The 20,798-nt window shown below is 46.0% G+C and overlaps 1 protein-coding gene across 3 annotated transcripts; it reads left to right on the top strand.

Annotated features, from left to right (window-relative positions):
• Positions 1 to 2,014: 2,014 nt before the first annotated feature.
• METTL18 (methyltransferase 18, RPL3 N3(tau)-histidine) lies at positions 2,015 to 8,893 on the top strand. Of its 3 annotated transcripts, none has more exons than XM_073637037.1 (3): positions 2,015 to 2,106; positions 3,338 to 3,459; positions 6,922 to 8,893. In XM_073637037.1, exon 3 carries the CDS (start codon positions 6,994 to 6,996, stop codon positions 7,999 to 8,001), a length of 1,008 nt encoding a protein of 335 aa, XP_073493138.1. In that variant the 5' UTR covers positions 2,015 to 2,106; positions 3,338 to 3,459; positions 6,922 to 6,993; the 3' UTR covers positions 8,002 to 8,893. The 3 variants fall into 3 exon arrangements, with proteins under 3 accessions (XP_073493138.1, XP_073493137.1, XP_073493139.1); XM_073637036.1 differs by having other exon boundaries at positions 6,917 to 8,891; XM_073637038.1 differs by lacking the exon at positions 3,338 to 3,459 and having other exon boundaries at positions 2,024 to 2,106; positions 6,917 to 8,892.
• Positions 8,894 to 20,798: the final 11,905 nt, after the last annotated feature.

Here is a 20,798-nt window from a genome sequence, read left to right as displayed (position 1 = left end):
TGTTGGGTCTGGTGTCTCTCATCTTCCTCTTGACAATACCCCATAGATTCTCTATGTGGTTAAGGTCAGGCGAGTTTGCTGGCCAATCAAGCACAGTGATACTGTTGTTTTTAAACCAGGTATTGGTACTTTTGGCAGTGTGGACGGGTGCCAAGTACTGCTGGAGAATGAAATTTCCATCTCCAAAAAGCTTTTCTGCAGAGGGAAGCATGAAGTGCTCTAAAATTTCCTGGTAGATGGCTGCGCTGACTTTGGTCCTGATAAAACACAGTGGACTTACACCAGCAGATGACTTGGCTCCCCAAACCATCACTGATTGTGGAAACTTCACACTAGACCTCAAGCAGCTTGGATTGTGTGCCTCTCCACTCTTCCTCCAGACTCTGGGACCATGATTTCCAAATGAAAATTGGAACTCAGGGACCTTGTGGCGTGTGTCAATGACTGCCTTTTGGACATCTGTCAAGTCAGCAGTCTTCCACATGAATGTGGAGCCTACTGAAACAGACTAAGGGACCTTTTTAAACACTAAGGCTATGTGCCCACAATGCACAAATGCTCAGGATTTTTTCCTGAGCGTTTCTGCATCTCCCTGGCAGAAAAAACGCATGCGGATTGTACATGCGTTTTTCCTGCCAGGGACAAGCGGATGTGAAGCGTTCTTCACATGCATTTCCGCATGCATGCATTTTCCAAGCGATTTTAGCGTCACTTGGAAAGTGCTTGTCAACTTGGTCACACTATATAAATCCATGCAAACGGCATGGATTTATATAGTGTGACCTTAAAGAATGTTAAAAAATAAATCTATACTTACCTTCTGATGGCCCCCGGAGTCTTGCTTCGCTCCGTCCTGGCTTGCCGGCAGCTCGCGGTACACTACACTGAAGGACCTGCCGTCACATGACTATGACATCAGCGCAGGTCCTTCAGTCCACCGCGATCTGCCGACAAGTGAAGACAAGGACTCCGGGGGCCATCAGAAGGTAAGTATGATATTTATTTTTTATTTTATTCTTTTTTTCACAGGTTCTATGGTACCCAGGTCCGGAGGTGAGTCTCCTGTCCTCCAGACCCGGGTACCATCCACACATTGAAACGCTTGGATTCCGCATCTACATATGCAGTGATGTGGAATCCAAGCGATTCAATGCAAGTCAATGGCGGCGAAAAAGCAGCGATTCCGCAAAATAATTAGTAGTGCTGCGTTCTTTTCTGCAATGATAATCCGCAGCGGAAATTTCCGCAGCATGTGCACAGCACATGTAGATTATCATTGGGGAACATGGCAGGCCTTCTACCATGTGTTTTTTAAGCGTTTCTGCAGCGTTTTTGCCGCTGCGGAAACACTTAAAACGCATCGTGGGCACACAGCCTTAGGAAGCCTTTGCAGGTGTTTTTTGTTAATTATTTAAACTTACTGAGATAATGACTTTTGTGTTTTCATTGGCTGTAAGCCATAATCATCAACATTAACAGAAATAAACACTTGAAATAGATCACTCTGTTTGTAATGACTCTATATAATGAGTTTCACTTTTTGTACTGAAGAACTGAAATAAATTAACTTTTTGATGATATTCTAATTTAGTGAGATGCACCTGTATATAGTGATGTGAGGCTACAGAGCATTTCCACCTATAAACATGTCAGTCACCAACTATATACAGCAGGAAGTGATAATGGAACGTGCAGAGGAAAAAATGAAGCGGCCAATGGAGACCCACAAGCTCAGCCACCATTTCAGACCATGCTTATCAGGAGGCATAAAACGGCGCAGACCTAACCAAGCCTTTACTCAACTACATGTTCCTAACACAACTAATATTCGCCTATTTCTGCGACTAGCCCATGTGCACACCGAAAACGCCTCTGTGAAGCTTTAATCGCCATGAGTTCGTTTCACTTCCGGGTGTATTATATAAGCTGCACGCTCGCCGACAACCAATCACACTTGTTGTACTATCTGTTTACATAAGAAACGAACTGCTATAGGCCAGTCTTTATTGGCTGCTGATTTGCTGGGAATGCAGAGTGGGCGGAGCCATGCTGTGAGGGGCGTGTTTTCTGTGCAGACCTCGTGTGCAGGCTGTAGGTGTAGACGAGGTAAGCTGCCCCAAGCACTGGTGGCTGTAAGACCCCTTTACTTATTGTATAGCTCCTATGTAAGCAGTGCAGCAGAGAAGTGACGGCCATTACTAGGGCATGCTGCTCTGTGACCAGTGCTGTATACTGGGAGCCAGTCTGCTGCAAAGCCACATTTCTGTACTATGAGCACATGGGAGGTGACACACATGGACAGCACTACTTATAGTATCCCAGGCTGGGAGAGGAGGTGTAGAACTACAAGTTCCAGATTATGAATAAAGCTTGGAGATGGTGGGGAGATTCATGACATAAAATGCAAATCCCCAAGAAAAGGAGAAAGCTCGCTTATAATTATAGCATTCTCTTAGACACTAACTCCTTAAGGACTGGGTGATTTTCTCCTTTTTTTTGCATCTTGCTTTTTTTGAAAACGCCACATCTCTCTCTTTTTCTCGCTCTCTCTTTTTCTCGCTCTCTCTTTTTCTCGCTCTCTCTTTTTCTCGCTCTCTCTTTTTCTCGCTCTCTCTTTTTCTCGCTCTCATTTTACCATATAACATACTGAAAAAAAATTCCAAGTGCAGTGATATTGTGGGGAAAAGTATGCAATTCTGCTGTAGTATTTTGCGTTTTGTTTTTATGGCACTCATTGTATGGAAAAACACTGTTAACCTGCAGATATAGGGTTAATACACGTTAGAAATGTGCCCAGTCATCTTATGGAAAGCATGGTTCCTGGGAGAAAATGAACTTTATTCCTCCTAAGAGCCGCCAGCTTTCAGTCATACAGGCGTGTTGGCTTCAGTCACTGTTCACAGCACATAGGCTGGCGACTGTAATCACAACCTGGATCTTTGACTGATAGCTTGTGGTGCAGAGGCAGCTGGCTGTAAAAATCCTGGGGCGTGCTTCCAGCCTTTGCTCTCAGTGCGGTGAGCAGTGACTATAATCGCGCCTGTATGACTGAAAGCCGGCGGCTTCTGGGAGGAATAAAGTTCATTTTCTCTGGAGAGCTGCGTTTTCACTCCTGCGGCCAGGCTTCTTTACGCTGTCAACCAGCAGATAACAGTGCTTTTTGACATGACAGGTTTAAAAAGGACTGTGATTGATTGCCTTGAACACAAACACTTTCCTATCACACTGATTTCTCTATCTCTCCCCCAATGTACTAGAATCTGTTGCTAGTTATACCTAACAATAGAATACATGGTCCTAAATTTATTGTGCATTTTGTACATACTTTACTTGCCAGGAGCCATTGAGAAAGCATCTGAGGACACAAAATGACTATTGGCAGCGTGCCAAACTCATTCTTTTTGTCTGATCTATTTGTAAAGCACTATGAGATGACGTAAAGTGATCTGCTGTACAAGGGTGAGTTTTCGTGGATTTTTTTTTCTTTGACTTTACATATGCTGAACAGTTTACTCTGAGCCCTGTTTACAGGCAGAAATCATTGTAAATACAGATGGTAGTGCTGAAGGAGTAGTTTTTTTTATTGAACTATAGTGAATTTGGTTAAATGGAATCTATCACACACGTTTTTGCCACCTAATCTGAGATTGTCAGGATGTAGAGCAGGGGTCCTCAAACTTTTTAAACAGGGGGCCAGTTCACGGTCCCTCAGACCATTGGAGGGCCGGAATATAGTTTTTTAAAAAAAAAACTATGAACAAATTACTATGCACACTGCACATATCTTATTTTGTAGTAAAAAAACCAATACAGGAACAAATACAATATTTAAAATGAAGAACAAGTAAAGTTAAATCAACCGGTATTTCAATAGGTAGGTAACTGTACCCAATAGGCAGCATAGGTCCTCAATAGGCAGGTTAATGTACCCAATAGGCAGCATAGGTCCCCAATAGGCAGGTAAATGTTCCCAATAGGCAGCATAGGTCCTCAATAGGCAGGCTGTTTCCCCCCTTATTATGCCCCATGCAGGATTTCCCTTTCTCCCACCATATAATGCCCCGTGCAAGATATCACTCCCCTGTCTTTATAATGCCCCATTCAGGATGTCACCCCCCCCCCCCCATATAGTGACACATGCAGGATATCACTCCCCTGTCTTTATAATGCCCCATTCAGGATGTCACCCCCCCCCCGGATAATGACACATGCAGGATATCCCTCCCCTGTCTTTATAATGCCCCATGCAGCACGTCACCTCCCCCATATAATGCCCCATGCTGGATGTCACCCCCCATATAATGCCTCATGCAGCATGTCACCCCCCCCATATAATGCCCCATTCAGGATGTCACCCCCTCCCCCCATATAATGACCCATGCAGGATATCACTCCCCTGTCTTTATAATGCCCCATTCAGGATGTCACCCCCCCCCCATATAATGCCCCATGCTGGATGTCACCCCCCATATAATGCCCCATGCAGCATGTCACCCCCCCCCCATATAATGCCCCATTCAGGATGTCACCCCCCCCCCCATATAATGCCCCATGCTGGATGTCACTCCCCATATAATGCCCCATGCTGGATGTCACTCCCCATATAATGCCCCATTCAGGATGTCACCCCCCCCCCCCATATAATGCTCCATTCAGGATGTCACCCCCCCCCATATAATGCCCCATTCAGGATGTCACCCCCCCCCATATAATGCCCCATGCAGCATGTCACCCCCCCACCCCATATAATGCCACATGCAGGATGTCACCCCTAATATTATGTCCCATGCCTCCATACATTTAAAAAAAAAAAAAATCAATACTCACCTCCCTCCTTGCCTGCTGCCGCTGCTCAGGTCCGGACTCCAGCGTCTCCGGCGTTGTCCCTCTCTGCGCTGCCTGTGACGGCACTCGGGAGGGCGCAGTGTAAAGACGTCACCGCACCCTCTGACCTGAGACGTCACAGGGAGCGCGCACCAGGAAGACAGCGGATCTGCGAAGGCACGGGGAGAGGTAAGTATCGGGCTGCCGGGGCTCTGAGAAAGCGGGGGGAAGGGCGGGCGCTGACACCGCTCTCCTCTGCCCACAGCCTGGCGGGCCGGATAAAAGTCCTCCGCGGGCCGCAGTTTGAGGACCCCTGATGTAGAGACTAGAGACAGATTCCAATAATGTGTCGCTTACTGGGCTGCTTGCTGAAGTTTGGGTGACATCACTGTTTTGTCAGAAGAAGATCATCACTAGAGGTCTAGTAAACCTGTCATGTAATAGTCCATACTCATGAGCTCTGTATATACCTGTCCCCACCACTGATTGGCAGTTTTCTGCCTATGCACAGTGTACACAGAAATATGCCAATCATTGGTATGGGCAGGGTTATACAGAGTTCAGCTTTCAGAGAACTGGTAGATCTGCAGCAGAGAAAACGGTGATTTTATCGTAACTACAACAAGCAGCCCAATAAGTGATACATCACTGGAATAATGGCTTTGCCCCAACATCATGCTGCTCTCAGGTGGGGTAGCAAAATCCTGCAGACACTTTCCTTTTAAACTATTTAGACTTATGTGACACTTTTCCTGATACCACCATTTGGCACAGTACGCAGCATATTTTGCCCCTAGAAAAAAAAAATTATCTCCTTTATTAAATCTCTTATCCGCTATTCCAACAACTTCTTCTCAATCAGTTTATTTCCCCCAAGTAAAATGATAACACCTATAATTGCCTATATTACAGGCCTCTTTCCAGCGGTGTGGGCACTGGCTTCCCGGGGTTCACATGACATTATGTCACGCGATTCCTGCAGCAAATCAACGGCTGCTTCACTGTCCCCTTCTTTGGACATAATTGACATCCGGAGGAAATGAGCGCTGTGGATGCTGCCACAGGGATTGTCACATAATGTCTAGCGAGCCCCAGGGTTGCCAGTGCAGACATCAGAGGGCAGTATAGGTGTTATTTTACTTGGGGAAATATAGTGACTGAGAAGGGGTTGTCCAAACGATCTCTGACTTTTTAAAAAATAAATTACACTGAGGAGCCATGTTGATAAAAGAAGCTAATCTTGCCTAAAGGAATTCGCTTCCCATTCCAGCACTGCTACTTTGACGGTCTGTACAGAACGGAAGCTATGACGTCCCTACCACCCGTCTCCTGACCCTAAAGCCAATCAGGGCCCATCAGTCAGGTGTCGGGCGGTCGTAACATCATCACTTGTCGTTTATCAGAATGGCAACACTAGAGCTGGAAGCAGATTCCTGGGTGAGCATAGTTCCTTTTATCAGCATATCTCCCCACAAACAGTAGGGCGGGACACAACTTCTCTTCAATACGATTGTGATCTTACCTAGGATAAAAACAATGAATTAATGAAGGATACTTAGTTGACACTATTTATTTTGATCAAAAAAAGTGTAACGGCCATCCAACTGCGACAAGGTGTACCTAATCAAAATGGTCCCTAACACTTGTATTTCACCTCACTATGTGCAAGTAGGACTCAAAATACAGGCGAGGCAGAGCAGAACCTAGACCCAGGGCTGTCTCATACCTGCCCATGGTGTGCTGGCCCATTTTTATTGGTTTTGATTTAGTTCCTTGTGCATATAGAGGCATTGCCCCCCACCACCCCTTTTTGGTGTTGAGGCCAAGGAGTGGCTACTGGTAGCTTCAGTCCTAGCAAGAACCTGTCAGTTCAGTATTGTTCTGAGGGAGAATGCTTCAGCAGCCGCAATGTGTGAACACAGACTATCATTTATGGTATATATTAGTGAGTGTCAAAAAATCAAGTTCCCAACACACATGTTAAAATAAAGATAAAGTTGGCGATCAATTTAGATTTGCTTTAAAAATGACTTACTATTGTTTTTTTTCTTGCAAAATGATTATTTGCATTCATGCTTTTCAATTTTTCTAGGACAGTAAATGACGGAAATCTGAGGATTGCCTACATTTTATTTGGAGACCTTCTTGTACTACTTATTATCTAGTACAATGTCATTTCAATTTAATTTCAATATTGAAGAGCCAGAAGGCAGTCCTGGAGAATGTGAACTAAGCCAACCAAAGAAGTCCAATGAAACCAATAGATCACCGCAAAAGGAACATATTAAAAGCAGTGTGTGTGGAAACCACAGTGCTAGTTGTGTAGCTGACACCTTATCCTACCAACCAGCTACTGAGCATCGCATACCTGAAGATGCTTCCAGCGTGCTAGAAAACACCATTGTCGAGAGCAGCTTGGGCCTGCAATTTGTAAATGTTTCTGTTGTAGAAATGACATTGTCCGACTCAGACGTGCATAGAGAAGACATAGTGAACAAATCCATCACATCTAACTCTGATCTCATTTCCGGTGTATATGAAGGGGGAATGAAAATTTGGGAGTGCACCTTTGATCTTATAAGATATTTTGAAGATGAGGACATTAACTTTGAAGGGAAAAGTGTTTTGGATCTTGGTTGCGGAGCTGGATTGTTAGGAATATTCTCCTTGATACAAAAAGCCAAAGTTGTTCATTTCCAAGACTACAACAGCACTGTAATAGAAGAGATAACCATTCCCAACGTGCTGTTAAACTGCGATAGTGACAATTTAACAGAGAATATTGATGGTGTATCTAGTAAGAAAAGAGTTAAGAAATCTGATGTGAAAGCTGGACTGCTGAACAAGTGTCGCTTCTTTTCTGGGGAGTGGTCTCATTTTACTCAACTGATGCAAAATCAAGAACCTCCTATGAAATATGATATTATTGTAACATCAGAGACCGTATATAACCCTGCTTACTACAGTGCATTGCATGAGACCTTTCAGAATTTATTGGCCAACAATGGAATTGTTTACCTGGCAAGCAAATCCCATTACTTTGGAGTTGGAGGGGGTGTTCATCTTTTTGAGACTTTTATTATGGAGAGTAAATTGTTTAATATCCATACTTTAAAAGTCCATGATGATGGGCTTCAGAGAATGCTTCTCAGTTTAGTCTTTAAACAGAAGTCGTAGCCAATATTTGTATTGTTTAAAAAAAATATCAAGGCATATTGAAAATTATACTTTTTTATTATAAGAATAATTGAGATTTTAATTGTTACTAGTATGATTTTTACAGACTTTTACCATCCATTGTCAGTATTAAACAATACTTGTTGTCAAAATGCTATTTTTATTTGTGCAAATCCTATTACATAATTTCAGTATAATTTACTGCCTTGTTTGTAAATTTTAATTTGCATCGTCAGTTGTATCCTCCTGGGTTTATGTGTAGCCGTTGCAGTTTTCTCAAATGCATCCACAATGTCTGACCTCACCCTAAGGCCATGGCCCGACTGTCAGTATTCGATCAGTATTTTTTCTCAGGCGTGGGTGATAAATACAGAATGGGTGCATTTGTTTCTATTATACTTTTCCTCTGATTGTTCATCACCTGGTTTTGGCTCCCACTCCTGAGAAAAAATACTGATAGTGGGGCTGTGGCCTAAACCTAATTGCAGCAGGTCTGGCTGCCTAAACTACACAAATAAAATGAATGGTTCGATGGAGCATAATTTTTTAGAGTTTGTGCAGTTTGGACTTCTTTAATTTGATAACAAGCAAGTGCCGTAAATTTAAGAAGATTGGTTGTAGATTTTAAAGGGGTTGACACTACTCGACAGCTCCTTCTCAATCACCATAGTACCCCTATGTAAAATAATAGCAGTCTGGTGTCTGTTCCACGGTGGGCGACATTTGAGCTATGTCAGCACATTCTCTCCTAGGGCTTGCATGGCATTGTCACTTGAGCCCTGCAGCCAATCAGTGGCCGCTTCCCTCTAACTGCCTTCAGACTTAAAGGGATATTCCCATCTCCAAGATCCTGTCCCAATATGTAGTAGGTGTAATAATAATATTAGCAAATATCTCCAATTAGAAATGTATATTTTTTCTGAGTCGCAATCTCTTTCCTCATGTGTAGGCATCGCAGGACCTTTGGTATCCATGGTTACGTCCACTGATAAAATCACAGTTAGCTAGTTGCTAGTGGTCGTAACCATGGATACCTAAGGTCCTGTGATGCCTGCACATGAGGTAAGAGAGATAGCGAATCAATAAGACTATACTACATTTCTAATTATAATATTGTTTGCTAATATTATTATTATTACACCTACTACATATTGGGATAGGATTTTGGAGATGGGAATACCCCTTTAATTGACGTCCAGAGGAGGACAGAGAGCAGCACGCTCTCACTTTAAGTAGGAAGTGAGAGGCAAGTGGCTGTTGATTAGCTGCACAGCTTGTGTGACATAACAATTTCATACGAGCCCTGGGAGAACAGGCAGCTGAGGTGAGTATACCTGTTTTTGTTTTAATATTTGAGAGCTGTGGTGATATAGAAGGGGTTGTCCAAATAGTGGACATCCCCTTTAACCTTCTGTTTTTGTCTATGGCTCTGCGTTAAAGCTCCATTAATCTAGCAGGTTGAGTTTCTGTCTGTTAGATACAGCTGTGAACCCTGTAGGGAGACGACAGAAAAGGTTATTTACTGCTTCTGTTTTCTCTTTCGCTACATAGCAGTCACTCAAGCGGGAAAAAAAAATTCCACAGGTCTCTTGGGAGAGAAATAAAAAGGGAAAAAAAAATTCTATAAAAATTAGGTAGAAAAATAGAATGACCAAGCAATAGCTAGCGAGAGACAGGTCTTCCAGCCAGCCACGAATTTACAGTAAAGAACTCTTATGAGCTGAGGTATGTGTGTTTCTGTTGTTTTAAAAAATCCAAGAGGGTCAAGGATGCAGTAAGTGTCTCCAGATTCACTCATTTTGGACAAAAATATACACTTTGCTCCCAGTTCTATGTGGGTATGGGTGTTGCAGGTTAGGTTAACTTGTCCTCCCATCGAAGATGATCTGCCAACTTAGGGTATGAGCATACGACATTGTTTACAAAAAAAGTTCTAAATAAGCATTAAAAAGAATGAAAGTGCCTAGCAATGTAAAAACGTCTTGCTCTGCTTTATGTTCAGTCCTTGGATCTTCTAACCACTTCATATTTCCAAATACTTCAAAGTGCTTAGAAGAAGTGACCAGTCCTTTCTTTAGTTGGCATCAGGTTGGAAGTTTCTCACTTTATTTCCTAACCCCCAGCAGCTTTCGGGTTTCAGTCACCGCTCTGAGAATACAGAGCAGGAGCTGTAACCTTCCAGTGTGTTTGAGCAGTGACTGAAACCCAAAAGCTGCCAGGAGTGGGGGAAATAAAGTTCATTTTCTCCCCACAGCGTTCGGCCAAGTGCGGGCGCCAAGCAGGTTGGGGAAAAAAATATCATAGTGTATTATATCTGGTTTCCGACCGCACCATTCTACTGCAACTGCACTGACTAAAGTCACCAACGACCTACTAACCGCCAAATTTAAGCGACACTACTCTGTCCTCCTCCTAGACCTGTCATCTGCCTTTGACACAGTGGACCATTCCCTCTTACTACAGACTCTCTCATCTATCGGCATCACAGACTTGGCCCTATCCTGGATCTCCTCATACCTAACAGACCGGACATTCAGTGTCTCCCACTCACACACCACCTCATCTCGCCCCCTATCTGTCGGTGTCCCCCAAGGTTCACTTCTAGGACCGCTGCTCTTCTCCATCTATACCTTCGGCCTGGGACAGCTCATAGAGTCTCACGGATTTCATTATCACCTCTATGCTGATGACACACAGGTCTACCTCTCTGGACCCGATATCACCTCCTTACCAAAATCCCACAATGTCTGTCTGCTATTTCATCCTTCTTCTCTGCCAGATTTCTAAAACTTAACATGGACAAAACAGAATTCATCATCTTTCGGCCATCTCATTCAACCCCCCCCAACTGACCTATCTATAAACGTCAATGGCTGCCCACTCTCCCCAGTCCCTCAAGCTCGCTGCCTTGGGGTAACCCTGGACTCTGAACTCTCCTTCAAACCACATATCCAAGCCCTTTCCACTTCCTGCCGACTCCAACTCAAAAATATCTCCCGGATCCGCACATTCCTCAACCATGAATCTGCAAAAACACTAGTGCATGCCCTCATCATCTCCCGCCTTGACTACTGCAACCTCCTGCTCTGTGGCCTCCCCTCTAACACTCTAGCACCCCTCCAATCTATCCTAAACTCTGCTGCTCGAATAATCAACCTGTCCCCCGCTATTCCCCGGCCTCTCCTCTCTGTCAATCTCTTCACTGGCTCCCCATTGCTCAGAGACTCCAGTTCAAAACCCTAACTATGACATACAAAGCCATTCACAACCTGTCTCCTCCATATATCTCTGACCTAGTCTCCCGTTACATACCCGCACGCAACCTCCGATCCTCACAAGATCTCCTTCTCTACTCCCCTCTTATCTCCTCCCACAATCGCATACAAGATTTCTCCCGTGCTTCCCCCCCCTACTCTGGAACTCTCTACCCCAACGTATAAGACTCTCGCCTACCATGGAAACCTTCAAAAGGAACCTGTAGACCCACCTCTTCCGACAAGCCTACAACCTGCAGTAACCACCGCTCCACCATACCGCTGCACGACCAGCTATACCCTCACCTACTGTATCCTCACTCATCCCTTGTAGATTGTGAGCCCTCGCGGGCAGGGTCCTCGCTCCTCCTGTACCAGTCGCTGTCACATTGTGTTCAAGAGTATTGTAATTGTTCTTGTATTATACCCCTTTTTCACATGTAAAGCGCCATGGAATAAATGGCGCTATAATAATAAATAATAATAATTATATAAAATGCTTAATTACATCAATAAATAGCAAGTGTGAATGCAATAATTACATACAATACATAAATGGCTCAGCCTACCAAAAGAGAGAAACATACGATCGAAAACGCAATATTCTGCCTACTAATTAGTCCATTGCACTAGAGATGAGCGGACCCAAACAATAAAGTTCGCTGTTTGTACCAGATACCTAGTGTTCGGTGCTGAACTCCAAACACGGACTTTTCCCGGAAGTCTGTTTTACAGTTTAGGGAGGAGAGAGACATTTTCCAGCACCAAAGTTCATGTCTCCATTTATTTCTATGAGGTTTGGGTACAGTTCTGCTACCCAAACCGAATTTTGGACTAAAATTTGGTAGAACCCGAACATCCACGGGTGGTCCGCTCATCCATAAAGAAAGCAAATGCCAGCTCATCCTGACTCGTGTCCCGAAGCACGGAATAGACGAGGAACCACTCGCCAGCAAATTGAAGAAAAAAAAGGGAGGAATTCCAGCTTCTGAAGTGCAGCAGACAGAACTTTATTCCATAAAAACAGATGCCATGGTTAAAACCGGATTAGTTTACGCGTTTCGAACGCTCCAACCTGCGTTCTTTTTCAAAGCTACATATAAAAGTACAGCACTAACCTCTGATGGTCCTAAGAGCTAAGAGAACCCCCATGTGCTCAAAGTGAGACGAGTCATCCTGTTAAGCATTAATTTGAAATATATATTCTGTAAAAAAGAAGAAAAAGATGTCAATCACCATATATAAAATATAATCCAAATGTTAGTCGGCACTACGTGTCTCCAACTGGTGCACATGGGGAATCCAATAAACCAAAGAATAAATAGCCCCGGCACTCACATGTTGAATAAATGCTTCTTTAATGGCAATCCACAGAACTCAGCCTGTAAAAAAGAAGAAAAAGATGTCAATCACCATATATACACCATTGGATAAAAAGAGGAGGGAATCCCTGCAGAAAGAGGGCAAGCAACATCTCTAAATGATACAATTCATTTTAAATTCAGTGTTTTAAACCATTGGGTTTTTTAACATTTTGGTGAACATAAAAATTTGGAAGCTAGACGGAAACTCCAACCTAAGCGCTCAGCAGAGAGCACAGGATAAATGTGAACCGAGCCTTATTACAGTTTTTGAGAGGCTGAATAAACAAACAGCAGTACATGAACTTTTTTTTTTCCTCGGTAGCATTCGGGTTCCAGTCATAGAGGCTGCGCTAGCATGATTTCAGTCACCGCTCTGTGCATTGAGACCGGCATCTGTAACCCCACCTCTACACTGACTGACAGCGTCTCTACATTGGGGCCGGCTGCCAGTCAGTCAGTGCTGGGGGTGCGGTTACAGCCGTTGCTCTCTATACACAGAGTGGTGACTGAACCTGTGCTGGCACAGCCCCTATGACTGAACCCGATTGCTATCAGGGAAAAAAAAATAATTTACTCCCGGCAGCATGAGTCTTAAGTGCAGGTGCGGGGCACAACACTATCAACCTGCAGTTTAACCCTATATCTGCAGGTTAATAGAGTTTTTTCAGGTGACAGGCTCTCGTTAAAGCAGGATCTAAAAGGGTGTGATGGCAACTATCGGAACCTGCGATTACGATCGCGGGGAGCCAATAGTGTTAAAGGGGGAGACTGAACGCAACATTTAAGGGGCTAATCGACCCTGACTGGTTTTGAAATCGCAGTGTGTCAGCTGTCATATACAGCTGACACTCGCGTAGATTTTCGCCCTCTGGGGGACGCTACGCACTTACCTGTATTCCTTAGCTCCGTGAAAAAGAGGTGCTGAAGAATAAGGCCCCTTAATATTAATTAGAATTAATATTAATTGTATCCCTTAAAATTGATCAGAATAAAGTAATCTGACACCCCCTATATACCGTATGAGACCGTGCACAACCTCCTATATATCATATAAGTCCACACAAAGCCCCCTGTATACAGTATGAGCCCCCACACAGTACCCCTATATACAGTACGAGCCCTCACATAACCTCCCTATCTACAGTATGAGCCCCCACACAGTACCCCATATAGAGTATGATCCCCCTACAAAGCCCCCTATATACAGTGAGCCCCTCATTTTCCATCTAGATACAGTATGAGCCCCCAAATAGCCCCTCTATATACAGGAGCCCCAAAAGAGTTCCCCCATGTACAGTATGAGCCCTACACAGTCCCCCTATATACAGTAAGGGCCTCCAGACGGTTCCCCTATATACAGTATGAGCCCTCACATAGGCTCCTTATCTACATGAGCCCCCACTCTTAGGCATATACCCCTATATACAGTATGAGACCCTACAAAGCCCCCTATATACAGTGACCCCCTATATTATCCATCTATGTACAGTATGAGCCCCCACATAGCCCCATATATAGAGTATGAGCCCTCACATAGCCCCCTATATACAGTATGAGCCTGCATATAGTCCTCTATAAACAGCATGAGCCCTCACATAGCCTCCCTATATTCAGTATGAGCCCTCACTCTGCTCCTCATCGAGGGCTCTGGAGTCGGAGCCCATTTTGGTGTAGTCGGAGTCAGTATAAAATGGACCAACTCAGACTCCTAAAATATATAATAAATTGGGTACAGTAGTTCAATGCAGTTTGTGGAGAATATTTTTTCATAAGTATTTGGGAAAGTTATGAAATGTCCTATAAACGTCTATCCTATTCCTGATCTAAGGGTCTAGACCAGTGCTGGCGAACCTATGGCACGCGTGCCAGAGTGGCACGCAGAGCCCTCCCTAAGGGCACGAGCGCCATCGCCGCAGCACTAGCGCTCCTCGACCTGGCCCAGCGGGTGAGGACTCTGAGCCCGCCGACGCCAGCCCGTACTTCAGCTAGATGTGCGTTCTCTGACACACATCTAGCTGAAGTGTATTGCAGCGCACGAACTTGCCAGGCCCGTGCGCTGCAATACACGCTACCAGCAGCCGGCATCAGCATACACGCGACAGGGCGCATGGCAGTGACGTCATGCGCCCTGTCGCTAGGACGCTGAAATCAGTTACAGGAGAATACACAGCGCGGGAGGGGAAGGAAGGTGAGTAGGAGCGTTTATTATGTTTTTTTTGTTGTTTTTTTTGTATGCCATGAACAGCGGCGCCAGTGACTCACCCAGGGGGATATGGGGGACCCGATACCCGGGCCTTTACCTTCTTGGGATGTCACAGCGGTCGGCTCCCGGGCCCGTACCCTGGGGTCACTCTTAAAAGGGGTTGTAAGGGGTTGTTGCTTGAAGGGATGATAAACGGTTTTGTCTCGTGACGCCACCTGTGGTTCCTGGTAATGGGTACCAGCGCTGCTGCAGACCTCCGGGGGTGATGGGGTGGCAGCTGAGATGTTTCTGCTCCCCACAGGCAGAGCGGGCCCCCGGGGCAGGGTTGATGGAAGGGATGCAGGTGAGAGGTGGCCCAGCCGGGTCAAGGGAGAATAACAGACACGCACACAGGGGATTCGCTTCAGCACCTTTACTGGTGTAGACGGCAGGTACGGTCCAGGGTACTTGGTAGGAAGGGCGCACTTCTGGACTCGCCCCAGTGAGCGGGTATAAGGCCTCCTTGTCTGCTTCCTCTCTCTCTCTGAAGCTCCTGACCTGCTTGGAACTAAGCCTAGCTTCTGTACTCTTTCTCACTCTCTCACCTGTCTGCTTGGTGGTAAGAACTTTCCTCTGGCTACCAATATCCCTGGACGCTGGGGCCTTCGTGGTTCCTAGTTCTTTGGATGGTTGCAGCTTCAGGTTGACCAGGGGTCTAGAATCCCCTTGGTATACCGGTAATTCCTACTGGGCGTAGAGGACCCTGTAGGCGCGGATCCGGTGTACGGCTTGTGTTCTGGGGTGAGCCTAAGATGCTACTCTGCCCCCCAACACTTCTCTCTCCTCTCCTTGCCTCCGGCCATGCTCTAGGCCCTCAGGCTTCAGCACGTGCTTTAGGCCTTAACTTGCCCTCAGCACAGCAGCTAACATATGCTGCTTCTTCGCTGCTCTAAAGTGTCAGCACACTCTCCCTACCTAACTCCACCCTCCAGTATATATATCCCTAACAGGGCTCCCTCTGGTGGTATGAGGTGGAAGGGTGGAGGTGTCTGTGTGTACTGAGGGCCTCTTGTGGAGAAGTCCATCCATGCACCCTTTTGGGTCATGTGGTACCTGTGGGTAGCAGGGTGCCACATTCCCCCCTAGTACAATTCAGTACTCCTGGACTGAAGCATTTTTGTAACCAGGTAACAACAACAATTACAATTATAATAACAATAACACTTAGATAATATATGTACAAGCTTTGAAAAATTCAAAAATGTAACAAAAACCAACTGGGTAACTATCTACATCGGACAGTCCTTGGCCACTCACAGTTATTGACCTCCAAGTCTCTGTTTTTTTTTGAATAAATGCAGCCAATAAATAAAGGCATGTTATAAATAAAACACATATCAAAGGCACACAATAAATAACAATAGGCAATACCTGAACTGGGTAACTATGTACAAGTTTGACACATTTTTACACTTTAGGCTTTTGTACCTGGTAGGGATTTGGCCTTGTGTGCTGCGTGTGAATCTACGTAGCACTGGGGTGATACTGGTGTCTGTCTCTGACGTGCATGCACTATCTGTGCAGGTAAGTTACGTGCGGGTAAGTTATAGAACTGCCTCAACATCTCTGTAGGGCTGGCAAGTGCACTGTTTACTGGACCCTCAGGCTCTGCTTCAACTGGTGATCCTCCTCTTACTGGGGACTCTTCCTGTTCCTGAGCAGGTTCTTCCAGGGCGCTCACAGGTTCTTCTTGTGGTGGAGGTTCTTCTGGTGGCTGACAAAAGTGTATCACTGGTATGATAACTGCTCCATCGAGTTGAAGCCAGTCCACAGGAAAGTCTCCTAGAACTGTATGAGCTACATCTTCCTTGGGTTTTTCCGGTATTATAAGAGGTACTTCTTCCTCCTGTGTCTTCAGTAGACCTGGGCACAATTTCAAGTGGTCTCTTGAGACTGTTGTGGTTGTCCTACCTCCATCCTTGCTGATCAGGCTGGTATTGGTGTTGTCAAATCCGGAATTTAACACGGTGTAGGGCTCTCTTTCCCACTGGTCATCGAGCTTGTGACCTCTTCTTTTCCGCTTTAGCACTATCTCTCTGGGTGCCAAGGGTTCTGCTGATGCATGCTAGTTATACTGGTCTTCTTGTCTTTCTCTTACTTTGTTTAGGCTTTCTTCAGCACAGGCCTGTACTTTCCTGTACTGCTCTTGCCGATTTGTGTCCCAGTCTTCAGTGGACATATCTGCAGCAGATTCTACCACTCCGAGTTCCAGGTCCATGAGCAATTTTCCAGGTCTTGCTCTCTTGAGGTACGCTGGGGTACAATTAGTAGAACTCAAAAGTATGTGGTTATACAGGTCCACCAGGTCAGGTAGTTTGTCTGGCCACTGGTTCCTCTCTTCCAAAGGTAGGGTTTTTAACAGGTCAATAACGATGTCATTCATTTTCTCGCACATACCGTTGGTTTGAGGATCATATGGTGTAGTCCGGATCTTCTTACATCCATACAGGTGACAGAATTCTTTGAATAGTTCAGCTTCAAAGGCAGGGCCTTGATCTGTTAGCACCCTGTCCAGGTATCCATGGGGCCTGCAGAAGTAGGTTTGGAATGTTCTTGCTGCAGTTTCTGCTGTCAGGTCCTAGACAGGGGCTACCACCAGGAACCGGGAATAGTGATCCACCATGGTCCGGGCATAGGAATAGCCTGATCTGCTGGGTGACAGTTTGACGTGATCCAGAGCGATAATCTCCAGGGGTTGTTTTGATGGACTGCAAGGGTGCTTTCTGACTTTCGTAGTCTTTCCTTCTGAGGCTGCAGGGCCCACAATTCCGGCACCACCTTTCTATGGAACTCCGCATTCCAACCCAATAGAACCGGCCCTTCAGCAGGGTTTCCAACTTCTTCCAGCCAAAATGACCTGCTTGGTCATGGTAGGCCTCTAGCACCATCTGGATATCTTTCCTGTGTACTACAATCTGCCACACCATTTCATGGGTTCTGGGGTTGACATACCTTCTGCACAGCTTTTCTCTGTAGATGAACAGCCGGCTTCTCTCATTCCACAGGTGTTTGGCTTGTGGAGGAGCATCCTTCTCCAGGTGAGAACCTTCTTGGGTTATCAATCCTTTGATGAGGCTGACAACCAGGTCACTGTCCTGGGTCTCCTTCCAGCTGTGATGAGGTAAAGGGTTTAGTGTCTTACCATGACGTCTTCTGGAGGTGTGTTGCTCTTGGACCATTCCATTTCTGTGGAAAGCAGGTAATTCAATTTCTTCTAGGTCATCCACTTCATCCTCGGTATCCGACTGGTGGGGCATTCTTGACAGGGCATCAGCATTAGTGTTCTTGTGACCTGCCCGGTACTTGATTGTGAACTGGTAATTCGACAATCTGGCCACCCAACGCTGTTCCATGGCTCCCAACCTGGCTGTCTCCAGGTGTGTCAAGGGGTTATTGTCGGTAAAGGCTGTAAATTTAGTTGAGGCTAGGTAATGTTTGAATCTTTCAGTGATAGCCCAGACCAAGGCCAGGAACTCCAGCTTGAAGGAACTGTATTTCTCTGGGTTCCTCTCAGTAGGGTGAAGCTTTCTACTGGCATAGGCAATTACCTTTTCTCTGCCGTTTTGCTTCTGGGACAACACAGCTCCCAGTCCCTCATTGCTGGCGTCTGTGTATAACAGGAAAGGTTGGCTGTAGTCGGGGTAAGCCAGGATTTCCTCACCGGTTAGGGCTTCCTTCATTAACGCAAAGGACTCAGCCTGTTCTTTGCCCCACTGGAATGGGGGACTTTTACCTCTTTTGGACTGTCCTACTAGGAGATCTTGTAAAGGTGCTGCCTTTTTGGTGTAGTCCTTAATGAATCTCCTGTAGTACCCGACCAGTCCCAGGAATTGACGTACTTCTTTGATGTTCTTTGGTTCAGGCCACTTCTGGATGGCAGTGACCTTCTCCGGGTCTGGTGCTACTCCCTCTGAGCTGACCACGTGTCCCAGGTACTGAACCTTCTGTTTGAGCAGGTGGCACTTGGAAGGTTTTAGTTTCATCCCATACCGGGACAATGCCTCAAATACCTCTGCCAGGTGTTTTAGATGGTCTTCATATGTCCTTGAGTATACGATAACGTCATCCAGGTATAACAGCACTGTTTCAAAGTTCCGGTGTCCTAAGCAACACTCCATCAACCTCTGGAACGTTCCAGGTGCATTGCAGAGTCCAAATGGCATGCTGTTGAATTCACATAATCCCATCGGGGTGGTGAAGGCTGTCTTCTCCCGGTCTTCCTCAGCAACAGAGACTTGTCAGTACCCGCTAGTGAGATCCAATGTGGAGAAATAATTGGCAGATTTTAGTGCAGCCAGGGATTCCTCTATACGGGGCAAAGGGTATCTTTATGTGTTATTCGATTAATTTGTCTGTAATCTACACACATCGTCATGCTACCGTCCTTCTTTCTGACCAGGACCAGGGGAGCTGCCCAGGGGCTACAGCTATCCCTTACTACCCCTGCCTTTTTCATGTCATGCAACATTTCTTTTGCTTTTTGGTAATGTGCTGGTGGTATGGGTCTGTAACTCTCCTTGATGGGTGGATGGTTACCTGTGGGTATGTGGTGTTGTATCCCTTTGACCCTTCCAAAATCAAGTGAGTGTTTACTAAACACCTGTTCATATTCCTGAACCACTCTGTAGACACCGTGTTTTTGATGGACAGGAGTGGCGTCAGTTCCAACATGGAGCTGTTGACACCATTCCTCCAGCTGGGCTTTGGAGTCATTGTCCTCCACCGTGTCTGGTGGGGTCAAGGGTTCCACTGTGTGTATGGCATTATTATTCACAGTATACAGTCTGGCAACAGTGGCGTATCTTGACAATTTGACTTCCTCCTCCCCACAATTTAGGAGGCCTACTGGTACCCTTCCATTGCGCACATCAACTACCCCTCTAGCAGTTAGGAGTGTAGGTCTGTGTTCTGAGCTGATGGGCTCTACTACCGCCTGGTAGTCCTTTCCCTTGAGACCTATTGCTGCCCTACACCAAATCACTCATTGGGGGAATCACAATGGGTATCGGGTCTGTCACCCGTACATTACCAATCTCACCACCTGTTAGTTTTACCTGTTGCTGGTACAGGAGGGCTCGAATCTCTCTCTGGAGTACCTTCCTCTGCCCTGGTCTGGCAGTGTCAGCAATCTGTTGTAGTAAAAACAACACTTCTCCCAGACAGTTACCAACAACATTTGTATCAAGTATCATATATGGGTTTTTATCACCAGGGTTAGACTCTACCACAATCAGTCCTTGATCCTTTAATTCCACTCTTCCCACCTTCACTGTCACGTCCTTAACCCCGACTAGGTTAAGAGGAAGGCCATTGGAGGCATACACGGTGAGGTTTGGGTCTGGCAGGCTTAGTTCATCTATGGACCAGTACCTTTTGTAGAGGACATCAGGTATGATGGTCACCTGTGACCCGGTGTCCAGTAGTGCAGGTGTTGCTATGCCATCCAGCACGATTGACACTAAAGGTCTTCTTCCTACAAACCGGTCGTACCAGCCTGATGGGCCTTGTTGGTCTACTCCTGGGTGTTGGCCCTCGGCCCCAGGGTTTGCCCGTTTAGAGGACAGGTCCGGGTGAGGTGGCCTGCCTTGTGGCAACGGTAGCAGATGAGTTCTCCTGGAGGGCGACGTCGGTCGTTGGTCCTCCCACGGGGTGGCGTTGTCCTTCTTCTTCTCCTCATCCAGGGGACATCCTCGGGACTGTCGGTGAGTAGGATTCTTCCATCCGGCTCGGGCTCCGTCTGTAGCTGCAAGGCGCTTAGGATGGTGGTCAGGGTTTTACTTAGCTGACGCACTTCAGAGCGCAGGCTGTCCAGCTCGCTAGGAGGAGCTGTTTGCACTTTTGCCTCAGCCGCTAATGAAGGAGCAGTGGGTGCTGCGGGCACTGGGGTGGCCCCACCCTGGTAACGCTGGATAGCAGTATCTGATGTTTTCAGGGGCT

This window comes from Phyllobates terribilis, unplaced genomic scaffold (genome assembly GCF_046119375.1).
Source record: "Phyllobates terribilis strain yellow unplaced genomic scaffold, ASM4611937v1 Scaffold_1__5_contigs__length_1240528914, whole genome shotgun sequence".
Lineage (NCBI taxonomy): Eukaryota > Metazoa > Chordata > Amphibia > Anura > Dendrobatidae > Phyllobates > Phyllobates terribilis.
The sequence above is the reverse complement of the archived record's forward strand: the minus strand, read 5'-3'. Positions and strand labels throughout refer to the sequence as shown.